The 21,384-nt window shown below is 36.4% G+C and overlaps 1 protein-coding gene across 1 annotated transcript in view; it reads right to left on the bottom strand.

Annotated features, from left to right (window-relative positions):
• Positions 1-1,960: 1,960 nt before the first annotated feature.
• LOC140143076 (bombesin receptor subtype-3-like) overlaps positions 1,961-21,384 on the bottom strand; it is a 113,077-nt gene continuing 93,653 nt past the window's right edge. Inside the window, 2 exon segments of the mRNA XM_072165125.1 lie at positions 1,961-3,047; positions 3,050-3,649. Coding sequence (XP_072021226.1) covers positions 2,490-3,047; positions 3,050-3,631 — 1,140 coding nt within the window. The 5' untranslated portion in view covers positions 3,632-3,649 and the 3' untranslated portion in view covers positions 1,961-2,489.

Genomic DNA, 21,384 nt, shown 5'->3' on the forward strand with positions numbered 1-21,384 from the left:
AATTCAAAGATTGTGTGTACAAAAAGTACTTTCGATAGCGTTTGTAGCAATATTACAGCATTTGATACTGGTCCACAATTCAAATTCACGTCATCATTTTCGTTATTGATTTACTATTCGAAATATTTTACATTTAAATACAGTACTTACACATTTTACACAATTACAAATGTAGGGGGATGTTGAATCCCCAGGGCTGCATTCCAGAGTCAGTTCACTTTTTAACCTGTATAGCCTAATAATGAGGACTCTTATGCACCATACCCTTTCTTACGCACGAGTTATTGCACCTCTAAAGTTATTTCTTTATTGTGAAGGGATAAAACAACACTGACCCAGTTTCTGTTATTTTGTACGCTTAAAATAAGCTGCATAAATTCCAGTATGGTTCAAGAGTCCTCGTGATCGTTTTTTAGACCTCTGAAGCAGCCTTTAGCATATTATGCTTACAAAATACAACAACACATTTTTTTTTTCATTTTTCTTTTCTACATAAAAATCATTGAATATTATTTTCTACACCTTTCATAGCAATATGACATATATCAAAGTCTGAAATAAAATATTACTTAAAAATGAAAAGCAATTAAGTTCGATATTTACAAGAATGGTATAAAAATAATTGATTGTAAAATATAATTGGGTCTACAAAATTCTTTATATTGACCATTACAACGTCCATTGATTAGGTTTGCGTTTTTAAGTACTACATACATTTTCAAATGACAAAGACGTTTAATAATAAGTTAAAAAACCTAAGGTAAAGAAACGATCTGCTAATGAATGCGAGCAGGTCATACAGAAACGGAGGTATCAGCTGACATTTCAACCTCAACATTTTGTACATGGAATGTCTGTTCAAACATGTCCAATATTCACATATTTTGAGCATTAACAAACCCAAACTAAAGTTTGTTTGGTTTATATAAGGCGGAACTTGTTCGGCTTTTATTACTGCGCGCGTCAATAAAGTCTCAACTCACGCTTAGGTAAATTCACATAAGCGTGCGCCAGTCACGAATTGTGCAACGCGCAACTAGCGTAAGCACTGCGCCCAACAGCGTACACGCCATTCTATATCAATACACGATGTTATGAGTCTTATATTTTCCGCCTTATAGAAGCCGAACAAACTTTATGATAATATATTAGCTCTTTGCAGAAATCACGATGATTTCTTCTAGTATTTGACTGCAGAAAAAATGGGAAGCCAGTATTAGACATTATTATGTCTTCAGAATCTTGGCTCCTATACTTTTTTCATATCTGTAGCCTCTTCATAAGAGTGCATAGTTCATATACTTCATGTGTAAAAGTCTCTTTTGGTGTGATTTTTTCTTGTAAATGTGACAAGCCATGACCAAAAATCGCATTTTTGACAAAAAATACATTTTGACAAAAATACATTTTGACCAAAAATACATTTTGACCAAAAATACATTTTCGACCAAAATCAAATTTTGACCAAAAATGTGATTTTGACCAAAATCACATTTTGACCAAAAATACATTTTGACCAAAAATCACATTTTGACCAAAAATCACATTTTCGACCAAAAATCACCTTAATTGACTAAAAATCATGTCAAAAATCATTTTTGACCAAGAGTCGCATTTTTGACCAAAAATCATGGGTTTTTTTACTAAAAATCAAAAAGATTCTGAAGACATAATAATGATAAAATTGGACGGATAATTTCGCATGATACCTGAATTTATCAGTCTCGCTAGAGTTTTCAAATATCACGCTCGACTTCGTCTCGCATGATATTTGAAAACTCTAGCTCGACCGATAAATTCAGGTATCACACTCAATCCGTCCAATTTTATATCAATATCTACCGATTGAAACAATGATACGAAGTGATAATAGTGGTCATGATATCAGCAGAAAATATGTTCGAAACAAATATTGCCTAATTTAAATATCAACAGTTTTAAATACGTAACGCGCCCCGTTACTGTAATTAACCAAATATCAATCTACTCTGATATTTTAGATGCAATGAATATTGCAATACAACAACTACCCATCTTTTGAGTGCTACTGTGAAGTTAATCAGCTCAACAAAGTATGTATAATTATTAGGTGCTTATTACAGCATTTGAGACTGATTTTTCCTTAGATTTAATAACACGCAGATTGGAATATTCCATGCCTGTGCTCTCCAAGCGTACTTGAATCCACCTCACGCTGGTATAGCGTTTATCTCACGCGAGAAGTTTCTTTTGTGTACGCTCGCGTTATTTGCGACATTTTTGAATTCGTAGACGCAAACCTGACTTAGCGTCGACCCCATAGGCAACATTTCATGTTTCTGCGGTATGGGTTTTTCATATTGCAGCCTCTTTAATTGACAGCGATGCGTCTCATAATACGAAGTGTAATGCTGTAAGTGGAATCTAGTAGTAATCGACGAAACTGTGTGTTGAAGACAGCATCCATTTATTAGTTATTTTGATTATATAGTTTTAGTTTATTGCCCTTATTACGTTGTCTCGTAGACATTATTTGCATGATGTACTGTGGCCCCATCTTCCGTTTTCATTGCGCTCATTTCAGTGTACTGATTGCCGTGTTCAGTAGCCCAATGTCCCGAATTTCGCGCTCTTGATACACTTGCCAAAGACCGGCTGTTAGTTGTGAATTTGTCATCTTCTTTCTTAAAGCATTTCAGGACTCCTTTCCTGTGCTTTGAACTCATTAGGAAAACGATCCAGGGATTAAAACAGGAATTTGCAAATGCCATGAAAAAATGGAACTGCCGCACAAAATGTGATGATGCACTGTGATGATGTATATCAGGATCAAAAACGAAATGAAACCAAATCTTGTAAATGTGATACGGAAACCAAAACACGCCGAAAAATACTGAAATCGTAAGGACAATAAAAGCGAGACGTCTGCGCATAATAAATTGATGGGCTCCGGCTGTTTGACTTTCCCCGCTGAAACTCTGAGTGCTTCTTACTAACGCGGATGCCATTCTGATGTAACATATAGCAATCACGCCCAGAGGAAAAACATACATCCAAAAGAAGACCATAAGAACATAAATCTTCGCCTTATAGTGGCCAAATGGAAGGGGAAACATATCACTTCAAATCTGATTTCAGCCATTATTGCCATTGGTAGGCCAAATGCAATCGAGACGAGCCATATAACGGTAACTACAACTGCTGTTTGACAACGTATTTTACCGCGTCCAATCCGGACTTGTCGCGTTATCGCAAGGTACCTTTCGATTGAAACTGCCGTCAAACTCAGTACACAGACGCATACTCCGATTGTTTGTAAAGTATTGATTAGTTTGCAGCCAATGGTACCAAATTGCCAACACGGATGGATTTCATGCTCTATATGAATGGGAGCAGAGAGCAAAAGATATATTAGATCACCTATGGTCAAGTTCATCATCATGACGTTAGGAGATGTTCGCAGACTAGGGTTCATTATTATGACCACAAACAACGCCGTATTTCCTACAATACCAAATATACTGAAGATCGTTAGTAATATTGGACTCCATATCTGTTTCAATTCTGTCAAACTACAAATAGGACCCTCATCGGTAAAGTTTGAAGCATCTGACGAGTTGAGCAGCAAGGAGTAAGGAGTTGTAGCATCCATGGTTGGTGTCCGATAAACCTGAAAGATACAAAAGATGTACATAAAACTAGTTATGATAGTGTATATGAATACAACATTCAATGGAGCTGCGTGTTTTGTTAGTCATACTTACAATTACCGTGAGAAAAATAATTGTTTGTGTGAAAACGTGAGATAATATTCAGGAAGCTATGATCATATTTCTTGATAAACGAGGTTATTGATAGCTTGATTACTTTACGGCACAAACACATTACGACACTACACACTAAACAATAGTACCACAAAATCTCCAAACTAGAGGTTTTCTGTTAAAAATGAGTAAATACTCAATCGGCTTCTATCAATTCTACATTACGTAATGTGACTATTCTTCCATAATACTAGCCTACTCACAGGGCGAAGTGTTGTTAAATTTGGTGGTAAAAGACTGAAAATCCTAAACTGCAATAATAACGTTACGCGACTTTAATCATGTCCAGGACAGTACGACCACACTCATGTGACCTATCATTGCCGATTTTTAGTCTAGCAATCCAACTGTCTTCTTTCCTGTGGGTTTTTTCTGATCACCACTTATGTGCAACTTTCCCCCGTCACCAAGTCTTGGACACATTACACAGGCCAAGTAAGCCCACTGGCTCCAATAATGAAGTCTCTCTGCGTATGACGATTTATTGCACTTGAAACCCTCTTTTTTGAGGATGTTTAGTGTGTGTAGATGCCTGAATATTAATTTTGTTCGTAAGGATTTAAAATGCGTTTTACATGAGGATCTGGCCAAGAAGGTAAAGCTGGTCGATAAAACTTTGATTCATATTGTATTTGAGATACAAATAAATGCGCCAAAAGTGCTACATCATCCAATTGTATTTGATATGAAACATGTGTGAAAATCCCCACTTTCATGCAATGGAGTGAGTCAATTCCTGTAATTGTTTCCCCGTTTTCCTTAATATTAAGGGATCTAAAATGAGCGTTTATTGCGTTTCGACAGTATTTTTTGTGGGACATGAGAGCACCTCGGACCTATCGAATTGCATTCTAAATACGAAGCATGTCTTTCTGATATCAAATAATTTTCATTTTTTGAAAATCACAATATAATACAAATTATATGACAAATTATAAAAATTTGATATTTTTCACATTTTTGATATATAACTGTCCTCGAAGTAAATTATAGAGATCTAATGATATATTCTTAAAGTGTATGTAGCAGGGAGGAAAAGCCGACGGTCAATTGACAATTTTGACCTTTCATGTTGAAGATATGGATTTTTTCCCAAAAAGACCTAATTTTGTTGGTGTTTTGGGAAAAAAATCCATATCTTCAATACGAAAGGTCAAAATTTTCAATTGATCGTCGGCTTTTCATCCCACCTACATACACTTTAAGTATAAATCATCAGATTTATAAAGTTTACTTCAAGTACTGTTAAATATCAAAAATATCAATTTTTAATGATTTGCCATAAAATGTGTATTAAATTGCGAATTTCAAAAATCAAAATTATTTGATATCAGAATGACATTCTTCGTATTCAGAATGCAATTCATTCGATATGTCTGATGTGCTCTGATGTCCCAAAATAAATACTGTCCAAACGTTCATACCCCAGCCCTTAAATGGCCGTATATTTACAGTGTATTTTTATATATCCTCTTGTGATCCAAAAAGTTGCTCTTTAAAAAGAAAACTAAATGGCATTTTGAGAATTATTTAACTCTTGCTAAAATCAGACCACACAACTTATGCGCAAAACAAGTCTGTACTTTTTTATCGGTCGATTAATAAACGTATGAAAAACAAGCGACCTATATTTTAAAAACAAAGACACCAATCAGGTCGATAAAATCTGAAAACAACTTCACTTAAAATAGACGTAATACAAGGATTGCCAACTTGTCAAGTCAAATACGGTCTTTTGTACTGTATAGTTCATACGAGTATTTTGAAAACGATAGAATTTCATGATGTACATTTGATGAACTGGGTGATAAACTGAATGATTGGGCAGAGTTCAAAACACGGAGTTAACTTAGATAAGGGAATGTTTAGAATTCAATAGTTCTTGTGTTACAGAACGTAAATTTACACGGTTTAAAGTCACGATATCTCTAATGCAGGGATTCCATCATGATTCGTCACACAGAGACACTGAAATGTACCTGTAAAATGTTTAGTATGCTTTGTATTTCAATATCAATACATGACAAGAACCTTGTTGTTCATGGAAAATGTGTCAAGGAAGCCAATATTCACATTTATCTATCCACATGTCTTGCAGGTCATGAGTTAAGGCCAATAATATTTATAAAAACGATAGTTTTGGCCGTTCTCCCCCTCCCATTATGCGCATCGGCGAAAATGGCACCCCTTATACCAAGGCTTGAGATACCCTGACACCTGTGTCATTGGGCTATTCCAGATGTATTCCGCACCCCCCCCCCTATGGAAGACATTTAAAAAAAATACAATTCCAGCTGGAATTGAGATGTGTCTAGAATTCCAGCAGTAATTTTGAGCAAAGATTCCGGCTGGAGGGTATGGAAGACATTGAGATTAGGTGAAACTCCGGCTGCTAAAATAAACAAATAAAAACAAGAGTGGGGATTGTGAAAGGCCATGATGTGCCTATGAAAGACATTCACATTTCTTAATATTCCAGCTGGAAAATGGTCAAAAATGCTCCACTTCCAGCAGAATCTTCAATTATGATCACCATCTCGATTAACCTATGAATGACATTTACTTGAATTCTGGCTGGAAACAAAAACATGTTCTAATTCCAGCTTGAACCCTATGGAAGACATTTACATTTACGTGAATTCCGGCTGGCCATATTAGACATATTACCACAATTCCGGCAGTGTCTTCCATGGGGTTTTCCTGACATGTGAATTACGGCTGTCAATTTAGCCCAGAATTCCGGAAGTGTCTTCCATAGGGGGGGGGGGGCGGAATACATCTGGAATAGCCCATTCCTCTTATGTGTCAGCTTTATATGTCTGAATATTGCGTGCAAACATTGCCAACGGCAAGTCGTACTACCCTTCGACTTTAGCGACGAAACCAATTCGACCTAACGCAAAACAAAAATCTGGAAAATATCGCAAAAAAGTTTTATTTACATACAAATTATGTTTAAAATTTATTTTAGTCCAACAATATAAGTTATTCCTTTCATTTAATGATCGAAAGTACTTTAACGATTTCCTTGCTATATGTTACTAATTTTTATGATGCCATTACTCAAGTGTCTACCCCTTGTAAAGATGCAAACAAGATTTAAGATAAATAGCGCCATCAGTGTTCCACTTTGCTTAAAAAGTAATACAGTTCTTCATGCAATCAAACCACCGTGACACCTAATAAACCAGTAGGGCAAAGACGATCACACATGTCGTCACTATCACACAGGTCTGGGAGCTGGCAGCCTCAAGGACATAGGAGATCATGGTGACATTCACCTCATTATGACCAAAGATACCATCGTCCTTAGTCTCTATTGTTGCATTTTCTCCTGGATTGAAGGTACACAACATGATCGCCAGTATCCACTTGTTATTCTTGCTATTCATTGCATCTCTTTTGGGCAGAGGACTGCTGATAGAGAGCATATAATCCATGATAATTTCTATATGTGGGTTACTGCCACAATGTGGCCACATATTGTGCACAATATCGTATTGTATCGTAACAGCTACGTTGCCAATGTCAGCAGCTGTTGGAATGGTCTGACCAAGGTGTTTAATCAGATCCTACTTGTTTTCTTTGCGGAGACAAGTATGCTGATCGATGAGCAACGAAGGCACTACGCAGAGGTCGTAGGCCAACAGGGGCTCAAGCGACACCTGCAACCAATCATCAACAGCTGGAGAAAAAATGTTCTGAACATCTATCATTGGCCAGGCCTTCTTGCACTTGACCTGATTCTTGTTAACATTATTGTCTTGATGCCGTTGAAGGACATTCCTCGTATTCAGAATGCAATTTGGCGTGTCTGATGTGCTCTCATGTCCTACAATAAATACTGTGCAAAGGTTGGTCACCGAGCCTTTAAGTCAATTGACCTCAGCAATTGACAATTGTCGTGGAAATGCAAGTTCAATTAAGTTCAACGAGGAATTGAATTTCTAATAGTTATTAAATCAGGCAGAAATACAAAGTTATTAGTTCCTAATCACTTCTTCTACTCGTTATATGGTAAATAAATATTACACTAGGAGTCTAGGAATTACGATGTTTTTTCTGCTGGTATTGATATTTGCGCCCAGTTGGCCAATTGTATACACGTGTTATCATCAAGCCTGTGAAAATTCAGATTTAAGAACACCTGCAAACTTCACAACAATAGTTATATCGAGTAATAAAATATAGAATAGGTTACATGCCTAAAACAAACATGATAGTTAAGCGAAAATTGATCTGAAATAGAGCCATGTCATTAAAACCGTATCATCACAGATATATATAAAGGATTAAAACTGAAGCAATTGCATGTGCTTCGAAACCATACGACGTATCAAGTTTTCTCCTGTACTGCCACTTCTAACAAGTTTCAATGTAAAGCACTTATTTTATTGTTGTACATGGGAAAGATAAACGATTTATCAGAACAAAGAAGTCATTTATAGTGTATGTGTAATTAATCCAAAGTGTGTATGATTTATTCTATCTACATTACAAGATAATATCAAACTACACCAGGCACAAAAAGAAACTCGTCAGTTATATTCATCCTTGCTGTTCAATAACTTGATAATTTTGGATTATTCTGAAATATACATTTTGTTAATTGGACTTTGCTTTATCATTTGACACCCTGTTCGTGAAAAACGAACAAGAATTGACCAAGATATGCGCCTCCAAAGCCTCAAACCCCAAAATCAAAAGTTGCATTTTCAACGATTTTCAATGGGGACCCATCGTTGTATTGAACACAAACACCACGGTCCAATCAATAAAGCACACAGTGTGACAGGCAAATTGAATCGTTAAAATTGCAACTTTTCATTTTGGGGTTTGAGAGTTTGAGGCGCATATCTTGGTCAATTCTTGCTCAATGTTCACGAACAGGGTGTCAAATGAGAAAGAAAAGTCCAATTAACAAAATGTATATTTCAGAATAATCCAAATCAAGTTATTGAACAGCGAGGATGAATATAACTGACGAGTTTCTTTTTGTGCCTGGTGTACGTTAATTCGTCATTTTATACTTAATACATTTAGATCTGCTGTTAATATGGATGATATCGATATCATATTTGTGCATACGTATATAATATAGAGCATATGTTTATTTTATATGAACAACATTACGAAATGATTTTCATACGTATAGTGAAACCTATAATCTAAAATGGAAATAAGGACTTGATGTAGCTATATTGGTTTTCACACGATAACCAACACAATTCGCGCATTTTACAAAGCCTTTTCACATGCTATATGGGTCGGTAACGTTTCTAATAGTAAGTCTCTAGAATTATAGGGCTGTTCCATTTGAAATCCACACTAGGGAAATATCTTTCACGAGGGTAATATGAATTTCAAATAGAATGAACACAAATTTCACTCATGGAATGAACACATTTGACAGCTACATTTGTATTTCATACACCATGTGAGAAAGAGTCATTCTGAATCTTCCACAGACAGATATAAAGTTTCAAATAGAGTGGCTTAATAATGATTATTCCATTTAAAATTTATTATACCCCTGTGGAAGATATTTCAAAAGGGGGAATGTGGACTTTAAATGGATATCCCATCAAAAGTGTCATTTTAAAAGATTGGTCTAACCTTGGAAATATGAACACGTTTGGGCCCCATAACTATTTTAAATATTTGCAAATATTTGTACCCAAATTTCGTCATATTTTTGTCAATTTGGATAACAACAATAACAACAACAACAACAACAACAACAACAAAAGAAAAAAAAGAAACGTTTCCTACAAATTTATATCTAGTTTTTTGAAAATTAAATTTAATTGCATTTTGATCTCTAAAGTTAATATTTTAAGTTTTGTGAAAAACTGTGATCTGTGACCCAGACATGTCAGAGAGATAAACACTTGTTTTCAAAGGACATATCACAGACCCAGATAGACTGTAACACTTGTGTAGAGTCATAGCATTACAAGATCGAGAAAGTTTATACTGACTAAACCATCGAAGGATATGTGGCATTGCAAACAACCACTTACTTCAATTCTGCAATCAACTGCTATATTCTGGAATACAAAAGTAAATTAAAGTAATCCATAAGGTACGCTTCGTTTTATAATAGAGGAATGTTTGTACGTATTTCCGATACCTTTGATAAAAATTTGAACAAAATTGAAGAGTGCTCAAAGATGTGAAAAATTGGAAAACACAACTGCCTTGACTTCGGCACATATCCTCTAGCGTATGTCACCAACACGGGCCATACATAATCAATAACAGAATGTTGAATACAGATCAGATCTGCTAAGCTCTATGTAAGCCGTCATGAAAACATTTCTGAGTACATGATCCTTTCTGTTCAAAATTATTTGAAGATTAAAATACACTCGATACTTTGCAAAGTATCATTCCTGTTGTTCCCACAAGTAACTTCTTTTCAGAAAAAAGTTTCCTTATCCTGGAGTGCTCATATTAACGATGAAATTCTAGACTCAATGTTAAACGTTTGACTTGAATACAAATCAGTGCTTATAAATATGCCTCAAAGCGCACTCTTCAACTACAGTTGAAACGGTACTTCTTTATTGAGAAGTTTTGTAGGACTTTTTGCGATTAGGTTCTTGTTTTAGGAAACGGTAAAAGTGGCCCACTTTAGTATAATAGGGAAATAGGGATAGGTGAAATAAATTGTATTAACGCGAAAGGTGAAAACCCTTTCTTTACTTTCATCAGTTATTGCACTTTAAACAAAATCTCTAAATGCGATTTATAATTAACATATATAACACCGAATTCTTTATTTTGATTTTGTGATTTAAGGGAATTGCGATGAATCAATTAGTAAATTTAGTAAATTAACGCTAAATTAAGATTGCTTTCTATGTCAACAAAGGTACATAGCAATTACTGAAAACATACGATACGCAAAGATATTTTCAAAAATGCATGTAGTTCTTTTATTCATGCCGCTAATATGTTCTCTTTTTTCTTTAATATCTTTAGGCTTAGTTTTTCTATATTTGGTTTCACTGCGTTATGATAGCCGTGACGGTAAAATATTAGCTTACTTATGTTGCTTTAACATACTAATTAAGATAGAACAAGTTGGGCAGTAAAGGCTATTATTTTCAGGAATAAACCAAATGGTTTTAAAACGATGTTTCTTGAAAAATATAGCCTGAAGAAGCGGGTAATCCTAAACCAAGCAATCACTGTAGGCTCATAATTATGATACGATGGAACATCTTTTTACCAGATATCATTAGCGCATGAAATCAAGGCAACTGCTATTATCGTTCTCATGGACTTATTAACTGCTAATTCATCTAAAACTCTTTTCCTTCAAATGTTGTTTGTACAGATGGTTTAACAGTCAAATATTTACAAGAAAAACATTGGCCACCCATCTAATCCATAGCCATCACAAGGTTTTTGATTTTGTTTAATAGAGTTTCCGCGTGTGTTGCAATAAATTCATTCGTATTCATATTTTATTAACATTTATCAAAAGGTGACCCATAGGTCAAATTACATGATAAATTTACAGAGTTAAAAATAACAACAACAACAATGCAAAAACCATTTTTCAGATTGCTATCTGTATAACACACTGAATGATATAACGTTTCACTTACAGAAACTAATATTGCACTTTTAGAAAAGTATTATATAATATCGTTATGAATTCGGCAGAGTGGCGAATCGAGAATTTTGAGCAAATTGAGTTTTTGTATGCTTACTTCTATAATATACATTTCAAATGAGAGCTCACGAATGTTCTAAATTTTTGAAGGACCAATGGAATGGTACCAAGATTTTCAAACGCCGTTTACTCAGAACAGCAATTTTGCGTATTCGGCACTCTGCCGCGTTCATAACGATATAACGTTTCACTTACAGAAACTAATATTGCACTTTTAGAAAAGTATTATATAATATAAAAAGAAAAACACTGCATAATACACTTCAGAAATGGAGGACTTCACGGGCACTGTGCATGCAGGATACAAGGAGTAATAAAAATAGAACACTACTTGTTAAGCAATTTAACAAAGTAGAGTATGGGACTATATTGGGAGCGGGAGGTCCTGAATCGCAGCTGGGTGAGTTTATGTACATTGCGAAGGGTGCGATCATGAGCGCTTGTTTGGATGGAGGAAGGAAATCTTTTTTCGCGCTCATGGTCTGAGTCGGCAAGCCCTTCGGTTAACCTTCGACAATGATCTTCTCTTCTATCTAACAGGCGCTCAAGGTCGCAAGCTTGCACCGCCTCAGCATGAGGTAAATCTCTAGCCTAAAATGATAATGCATGCACGTCCTTGTGACTTTGTTTGATTTGTTGTTAACCTTTGTATACAATAATTAGTTCTTCATCATTGAAACCAAATATTTTTAGCAGTTTTAACATATATACACCGTTTGGTTTATTATTTCATTTTAAAACACTTTTGTCCCACTTCAGGTCATTTTGAAGGTGAATACCTATATAGTATCTTAGACTCAGTTACATACTAGTAGTTAGGGGTTTTACCAGCTATCTTAAGCTCGATAGGAGGTGGTGTTTCCTTTTTTAACAGACCTGGATGACCTGAAACTTGCTAGGTTCAAGGCTTTTGCTTGTCCACTCAGTGAACGTGTCCGGTGTATCTTGAACATGTTGAAGGTTGCTTGGTTGGGAAAACGGACAATTTTTAGCAAGTGTTAGGTCATCCACTTATTTCCAACAGTAGCGCTTGCATCTTTGGTAGTAGCGCTGCATCATTAATGATAACCTGGAAGCTAATTTACCCACTCTTTGATTTTATCTTATACATCCAGGGTTTATTGTTGGTATAAACCTTTACCGTGGTTAGAGGGAGGCATGACTCTACAGCACCATGGAGAGACTCATATAGAGCGACAGCATTTTGCTGAGTGTTGCTGGCGTTTAGGACATTGGTCCAGTCTTTAAGATGGATCAAGTTACCAAATTCTCTGATTTGGTGCTGACGATATGTCATTTTGACATTTGGATGTTTAGCCTTTGCAGAACCCGTTCGGCATCTCTATAGAATCAATTAAAATTTCTACATACAGGACAGTACATTATCGCAATGTACTACACTTGCGAGAAGCAGATAAAGTACAGCTCAAGAAACTTTTTTTTTGAATTTTTCTTGGAACTTCATAATCCGATCCATAATTCAGCTACAATAGGCAAAAGGTATATCCTAATATAATAATATGTCAAAGTTGAAACAAGTTAACGATACCTATACCCCATAGCTCTGATTTAAGACCTTATTTGCTGAAATTGGTTGAGAAGTGGTGATCTAAAGCCTAAGGAAGAAATTAAATCAAAAGTTGCACAATGAAATCACGACGCTAGTTTTAACGTGTTAATCAATAGAGGCACGGCGCTAGACCTCTTGTTAGAGAACGCTTTGTGTACAAATCAATAGGGCATGCAATAGAGCAAACTGCAACCTTTGAAGTTGAATCTTCCTTGGGATTTTAGATTGTCTTGTCTTTGTTCCTTGAACGATTTCAACGAACGAGGTCCTAAATTTCGAGCTAAAGATGCAGCTATTGGCTGCTGGTTCCAATTATGACATACCTGTCTTTGTTTAGGATATATGGGTTTACATAACTGGTACCTTAATTCTTTTGCTTACTATACATGCTAAGTAATTGTCGCATTCCGCCGCTTGTTCTACATGCCATTTGTTAGGAACGCTATCAACAACAAAGACCGGATTACATGTAGTCTAGTCCCGCGAGGCGTATGCATACTCGTATGAAGGCATTTTGTCCGTACGCTAGCGATGAAACTGCGTATGCGTACCGATTTAAATATGCCACTGCGAAGTCCAACATGACGTTACGCTCAGCTTGAGACGAGACACAATGGTTAGGGTTAGGGTTAAGACAAGTGTGCGTCAAATAAACGGAAGATGTTCGTAATTGTGAACCAGCTAAAGAGTATTTGATCCATCTAACCATACAAAGTTCATGCATAACGAAATTGAGATTGGCAGTGACGTCACTGCATCTTTTAGGTTGCGTATCACGTGTCGTTCTCGGAATCGCAAAATAATACGCATAAGTAGAAACGCTGTAGCGCAAGCAGAGACGCCTTTTGACGTCATTTCCACTTTTGATTATTGTGGTAATAGTTTAGTGAGAGTTCATGGATATGCCATAAGGCATCCATTTATAACCCAGCTTCAAATGTTGTTTGCTCCTATCTGTATCTTTATTCAAAAAACAAATCACTTCAAAAGATTACTTCTGTACTTCCCCGTTAATTAATTTTCCGCGTTGCATATTTTGCTTTGAATTTAGAGAGGGTGTGCAGATGATACACAATATCATGTTTCAGCCGATGTGTAAACAGTGTGCCTGATGTTAAACAAATCTCTCCTAAGCATGCTCACATGTCGCTTGTGCCCAAGTAATTCTCTCCTCCCATTACTCGGCTTGTCTTTTAGTGTCAAGTCCGTCGTTACATATGGAAGTTCAACATTTTTCAACGTGTTTCTCATAATAAAATAGGCCACACAGCGTATGTATTCACATTAAAGTATAAAGAGAAGAGCCTTTAATATCGCTTAAGCGACGAAAAAAAAATGTTTTCTTCCCAAAACCTGAAAACAAATTAGTTCTTTTGGGGAAAATAATCTATATCTTCAATATGAAAAGTCAAAATTTTTCAATTGATCGTCGGCTTTTCATCCCAGCTACATACAATTAAAGTACATCATTAGCTGATTTTTAATTATTTGCCATAAAATGCGTATTATATAGCGGATGTCAAAAAATCACATTCAGAAGGATATTCCTCGTTTTAAAAATGCAATTCGATATGTGCTCTCAGGTCACACAAAAAATAAATGAAAACGTTGCTATCTGATATCCCTTAAATTAAAGCTAACATAAAAAAGACAAATATATTGAGAATTATATAAATGAGAAAAAAATACTGGTTCACTCCAACAAAAACAATTGCTTTATAACAAAGAAAAGATAAGAGCAGATAAGAACTGTAATCAAATGTTGTTTTTTAAACTAATGTGAGAAAAGCAAGTGGCAGAAAGTGGCTGGGTGTCTTTATTTTTTAATTTTCAGCTCTGAGACAAAACTTAATAGTCTATTCATACAGATGGTTTCCAAGAAGATTCCCATGTTCTGAAGGACCACCAGACATAACAGTAAAAAATGGATGCTTGGATAATTTTTTTTCTTTCTTGTTTCTCTTTTTGATCTAAATGTGAAAGAATGATCTGAGGGACCATTTCAAAAAGAGTGGAAAATATCTGAAATTTGGCATCTTTAGAAAAAAATAAAGTCAATTTTCTCAACGATTTACAAAATGATAAAATCTACTAAAATTACACTTTTCAACTTCAAAGTTTTAAGTTCGTGTTAAGTTGGAAATCTTTGATGAGTACTACCTCAGATCAGAGCACTCTTTCACTATTTTACATTAAGACAGAGATATGCAAGCCCCTGGGATCAACTTGATTTCATCTACATGACAGGTCACTACTTTGTCTTGGAATTTATCACACTTGCCATGTTTCATAAGTGATTTCAGTGTCCGAGATGTAGCCAAATAACCAACTTTAACAGACGTATCAACATCAGTATGATGACTACCTTGTTGCGTTTTATTCATACATTTTCCCATTCTCGTCAAACCCCAACAATGCATACTGCACTTAATTTAAGGGAAATAATTTGTCACAATTTGTGATAGCATATGAACTATTTCTCTTTCATTTTAAAGGTTATTACATCCTTGACATACTAAATATCTACAGACAAAATCTTTGAACATCGTATGGTCACATCATTCACCATGCCATAGTAATATCATCTTCTTCACTACAAATAACTTCACGTCATACAGCACCAGTTTATGTACGAGGGTCGATTAGTATGTAATGAAAGTTGACTTGTGACCCCAAATATGGATTATTTTGATGGAATATCTCTATGATCACTGTACTTTTGCCTTTCAAACAACAAATAAAAATGATATCACACACTTGATTTAACATTATAGCATTAAATGGTGTTGTATGGTGTATTTTATGCTTCATTATAAAAAAGGACAATTCAGTCAAGTAAAATTTACAATCTTTTAACGCATTTCAATCGACAGCTGACGCCAGCTGACAGCATATGATATTGGTCGAATGATTTGTCAATAATAAACAGAATTAAAATCACTTAACAGGAACTCATCATTGAACAGTATCTAATGACGACGCTTTTGGATTACGATACTAGAACACAAGTCGTATGTGGCCGATATCGAAAATAAGTATTTTGTCTGTATAAAGATCATCTTAAGGGCTCGGTCACCCACCTTTGTACAGTATGTTTCGTGGACCTGAGAGCACATCAGACACACCAAATTGCATTCTGAATTCGAGGAATGTCCTTCGCGATATAATACAAATTGTATGGCAATTGTATCCTAAAAGGCCTAAAATGTGCAAATCTTTTTGGAAACAAAATGTATATCTTCAATACGAAAGGTCAAAATTTTCAAATGATGGACGGCCTTTTCTCCAAGCTACATATATTTTAAGTACATATCATTATATTCATAAAGTCAAACAACAACTACTGCACAGAGGTGGGTTACCGAGCCCTTAATACCGGCTTAAAATTGATTAAAATAACGTTTACAATGTACAACAGAAACAACTTATTCTCTGATCCATCTTGCTCGAGTCTTTGTCGATTACTTTCGCTCCTCCCAATCAATAACATGGTTTTGCTGTGACACGTGGTCTGTGATGGCGGACTTATTTATTTCGTCGACCGACACCTTTCGTACAGCGTGAGTGAATTTTCTCCCTGTTAACTTTTCTGACTTCTTTCAGTCGTACCCGGAAAGGTCTGCCAGTTTCCCCAGTGCACGATTTCTTGCACAGAAGCCATGTGGATCAGGAAAGGGGTGGGGGTGGGGGGGGGGGATGGGGCAACATTATCAACCGCGATGAAGGGACATGTTTTTTAAATCATGTATACGACAAGCTACTGCAAACATAATTTACCAATAGTATGATACCTAACAGTCCTGATGAACTTATTCAAGGAGTATCAATTAGAGCATTTTGACCAAATACCTTTTTAGTCTAGTGACATTTTGGACATTGTTTACTTTATTTTGATACGCCCTATTTAGCAACAACTGAATCTAATAGAGCTTCGAGAGTTTAACCAATAACAATCAGAACATGGATAACTCATGTTTACCATGTGGCAGTCTCCTCCCTGTTGTCAGTCACAAAATATGTAAAAGCATGTATTCTTGGCACATATTCAATATTGATTTTTGTTGCTGTGTGCACCTTTTGGTTGCCCCTCCTGACAAACTTGGCCATTTTTCTGGACTACACCATCTTTAGTCTAGACTGCATTTACAGAGCTTCAGCAGTAACATCAAGGAATCTACTGGTCACTTTTGGAAGATTTCTGTGCTGTCTTTTGAGCAGAATTTAAAGGAAAGTGATTTTTGTTTACTACTGTTTCTGGGATTTGATCTAAACACTGTCCATGGCTAGTACAAGAAGCTGGTTGTTAATACTCCTAACTACTCTTTTATGGGTACTGGGTACCCACAGAGTCAGTCGCACATCATTAACTTTTCTATCAACAACATCAATTGATGGGACAGATAATTTCATTGTTGACAATTTATCTCTGAAGTCATCAATACAAATCTTTATTGATTGTGAAACTGATATAATGGGTTGTTATAGTAGAAGTGAGCTCTTGGCTCTCAACGGGGGTACCACTACACGCCTTCCTAGCAATGTGTGGAAGAGGATTGTGTCACTTGATTTACAGGCAGTGAGACCTACTCATAGAGGTTCACAGGGTTCTAAAAAGGCAAAAGCATCCCCTCATAGAGAACTCAATACAACACCAATTTCTGATCTCCTAACTCTACCACATACATGTGAAACGTCAGGTGTTAAATTTGGATTGTGGAATGCTCGCTCGATAAGGAACAAAACTACCATGTTCAGCGAGTACATAATTGAACATGATCTTGACTGTTGTATGATAGTTGAAACCTGGTTAAATGTATCTGACCCGGTTGTTGTAGCAGAACTGGAACAACCTGGGTACAGGTTTCTTAGTACACCACGTGACAGTCTTACTAGTGGTGGTGGCGTAGGTGTATTATTTAAAGAAGAGATGAAATGGCAAATATTTAACACTGAAATCATGAAGTTTCCAACTTTCGAATTCGCTTGTTTCACCACCATTGACAAAGACGTATTTTACTTTCTTGTTTATAGACCTTACCCCTCGTCTGTTAATGGTCTGAAAACTTCGCAATTCCTCATTGAGTTTGATAACTTTATCGAATGCATAAACACCATGACTAGTAAAATCATCATACTTGGTGATTTTAATCTGCATGTTAACACTCCTTCCAAATATGGAGTATCGCACTTTCTCACAACACTGGACAGTGCTGGTTTACACCAACACGTTGTTGGTCCCACACATAAAGACGGGAATACTTTAGATCTGATAATGTCTCGTCCTGAAGAAGATCTTGTTATCAATTGCACTGTGGACTTGCGACTAGGTTCAGACCATCATGTTGTTCTGTTCAATGTAAATCAACAGAAATGTAAACCGTCCAAAATCCAGGTTTCTTCGCGACTTTTAAATTCAGTTAATAGAGAGATTTTCCAAGCAGATCTTGAGAAAGAGTTCGTATTACCGACTCATTACCATCACATCGATGATCTGGTTTCTCACTATGAGACTGCTGTCACATTGACATTGGACAAGCATGCTCCAGTCAAAACTTCCTCACGCAGCTGTCGACGTAGACAACCATGGTACAATGATGAGATACATCAGGCTCGTCGTTTGCGTCGAAAACTAGAGCGTCGATGGCGAAAGTCGCAGCTTGAAATAGATCGTCAAGCTTATGCTGAGCAGCGGAATGCCACAAACTTGCTGATTGAACATTCCAAGCAGGTGTACTATAAGCATGAATTTCAGAATGCGGACTGCAAAGCTATTTTCAAGAAGGTTGATGGTTTACTAAATAAAACTACAAAACAGCTTCCAGTCCATGATTCGGCAAAGGATCTCAGCAATGACTTTGCAACTTACTTCAATGATAAGATCAAAGCTATTTATCTCTCGCTTGAAGATGGGCTGACAGATCCTAACTCTGAGGGGTCTGTTCCTAGCTCTCCTTCTCTTTCTGAGTTTGATCTGTTAAGTGAGACGGACGTTCGCCATATGATAAATAAAGCTGCTAAGAAGTCGTGTTCGCTGGATCCTGTGCCTACATGGTTCCTTCATGAAAATATTGACTCTTTTGTACCAATCATAACCCAAATCATCAATGGTTCTCTATCGACAGGTATTTTTCCAAGTAGTTTAAAACATTCTATTGTTACCCCACTCATCAAAAAACCATCTCTTGACCAAAATGATTTCAAAAACTATAGACCGGTATCAAACCTCTCCTTTGTATCCAAACTGATCGAAAAACAAGCTTGTACCACTATAACCAACTATATTGAGAACTATCATCTGGGTGAAGAATTTCAATCGGCGTACAGGAAGGCACATAGCACTGAGACGGCACTCATGAGAGTTAAGGATGACATCATGAAAAATCTTGCTCAACGCCAAGGTGTCTTTCTAGTGCTGCTAGACTTAAGCAGTGCCTTCGACACTGTCAGCCATGAAATCCTCATTAACAGGCTTGAATTTGATCTTGGTATAAAGGGTAATGTTCTTCAGTGGGTCAGGTCATACCTTTCAAATAGATCAAGCAGTGTGTTAATCAATGGCGTGCTTTCAGACCCTATGTCTTTAGAGTTTGGTTTACCACAAGGGTCTATTTTAGGACCACTTGGCTTTACTTTGTATGTTCTGCCACTTGGTCGTATAGTTAGATCTTTCGATTTGAATTTTCACATGTATGCAGATGACATACAATTGTACACAAATTTTAACCCCAAGGACCCTTCTTCCATTGTGGTTGCTCTGCATAACCTGTCTTGCTGTGTTGATGCTCTCAGAAAATGGATGAGGAGGAATATGCTTAAACTCAATGACAGCAAGACAGAGTTCTTTGTAGCCACTCCGTCCCACCTGAAACATATTGTGGGTCCTGTGTCATTGTGTGTTGGTGATATGTTAATCAATCCATCTGATAACATCCGCAATTTAGGTATTATATTTGATTCTTCCATGTCATTTTCTGCTCATATTACAAACCTTTGCTGTAGCTTGACATATCATCTTCGAAACCTTTCTAGGATCCGTAGGTGTCTTGATCGTGATACTTGCCATCTTGTCATCCGTGCCCTCATCTTGTCTAAAATAGACTATGGCAATGGACTGCTCCTAGGGTCAAACAAAACTGACATTCAGCGTATTCAACGCATCCAGAACTGGGCTGCGAAGATGATATGTCAAGTCCGTAAACAAGATCATGCAACTCCATGTTTGGAAGAACTGCATTGGTTGCCTGTGGAAAAAAGAATTGTGTTTAAAGTACTTTTATTTGTTTACAAATGCCTGAATCATATGGCTCCCAATTACATCTCCTCTTGTATCACTCTCAATCAACCTGGTAGAGCTGGACTGCGCTCAGCATCTGACACCACACGACTGACAGAGCACAATACATCTAAATTGCTGAAGTCTGCTGAGCGCGGGGCCTTCTACTATAATGCTCCCAGAATGTGGAATCGTCTACCGATCAATATCCGTGAATCTGCATCACTTGCTGTTTTTAAGAAGGCTTTAAAGACACATTTGTATAAATCTTCCTAATTGTTCTGTTGCTCTGTATATATTTTGCTTGTGTTTATATTTTGGCCTTTTGCCACCTTCAATATTGTGTGTAGCGCTACGCTCTTAATGTAGCAGCGCTTTATAAATGTTCAATATGTATGTATGTATGTATTCCATCAAGCCTTTAGGTACATGGAATTTGGCACGAGACCGTAGAACCTTTCACCGTATTCCGAGAACAAGCCGGGGGTATTTGTAGTATTTTATGAACAAGCAGAGCCCCTATTATTATTGTATTCTTGTGTGCTGTCACATTTTTCTCGTATTGGGTCTCACATAGCTTTTTACGATTAAGATTGGCGTACATTCATCTCATTCATCATTTTCATTCTCTGTCATGTTTGCCAAAATAATGTATGGTTGTTTTGCCAAGCTGGTGCCAAACTGGTAACATACTGTACAGCGACATAAATTAGACAAAAGAACATTAAAGCTATAGCAAAAATGTTTGTACGCCTGCTGTCGATTAAGATGTACACCGTATGTATGATATAGAGGGGTATTTTGTATTGAGAATATCTAGTGTGCACATCGATTGCAAAATTATAGTGGTACATCTAAAATCTCACATGCTATCAACTTAATATTAATTCGGTACGTAAAGTACTATTATTACGGTAGCGTTTATTGTATAATTATCTAATGCCATAACGATCAACATAACAATATACTTAAATTAGGTAGAACTACATAAACTTAAAGAACAAAAGTAATTATTTATGCCACCGATACCCGTGACACTGTATGTCAATCC

This window comes from Amphiura filiformis, chromosome 20 (assembly GCF_039555335.1).
Source record: "Amphiura filiformis chromosome 20, Afil_fr2py, whole genome shotgun sequence".
Classification (NCBI taxonomy): domain Eukaryota; kingdom Metazoa; phylum Echinodermata; class Ophiuroidea; order Amphilepidida; family Amphiuridae; genus Amphiura; species Amphiura filiformis.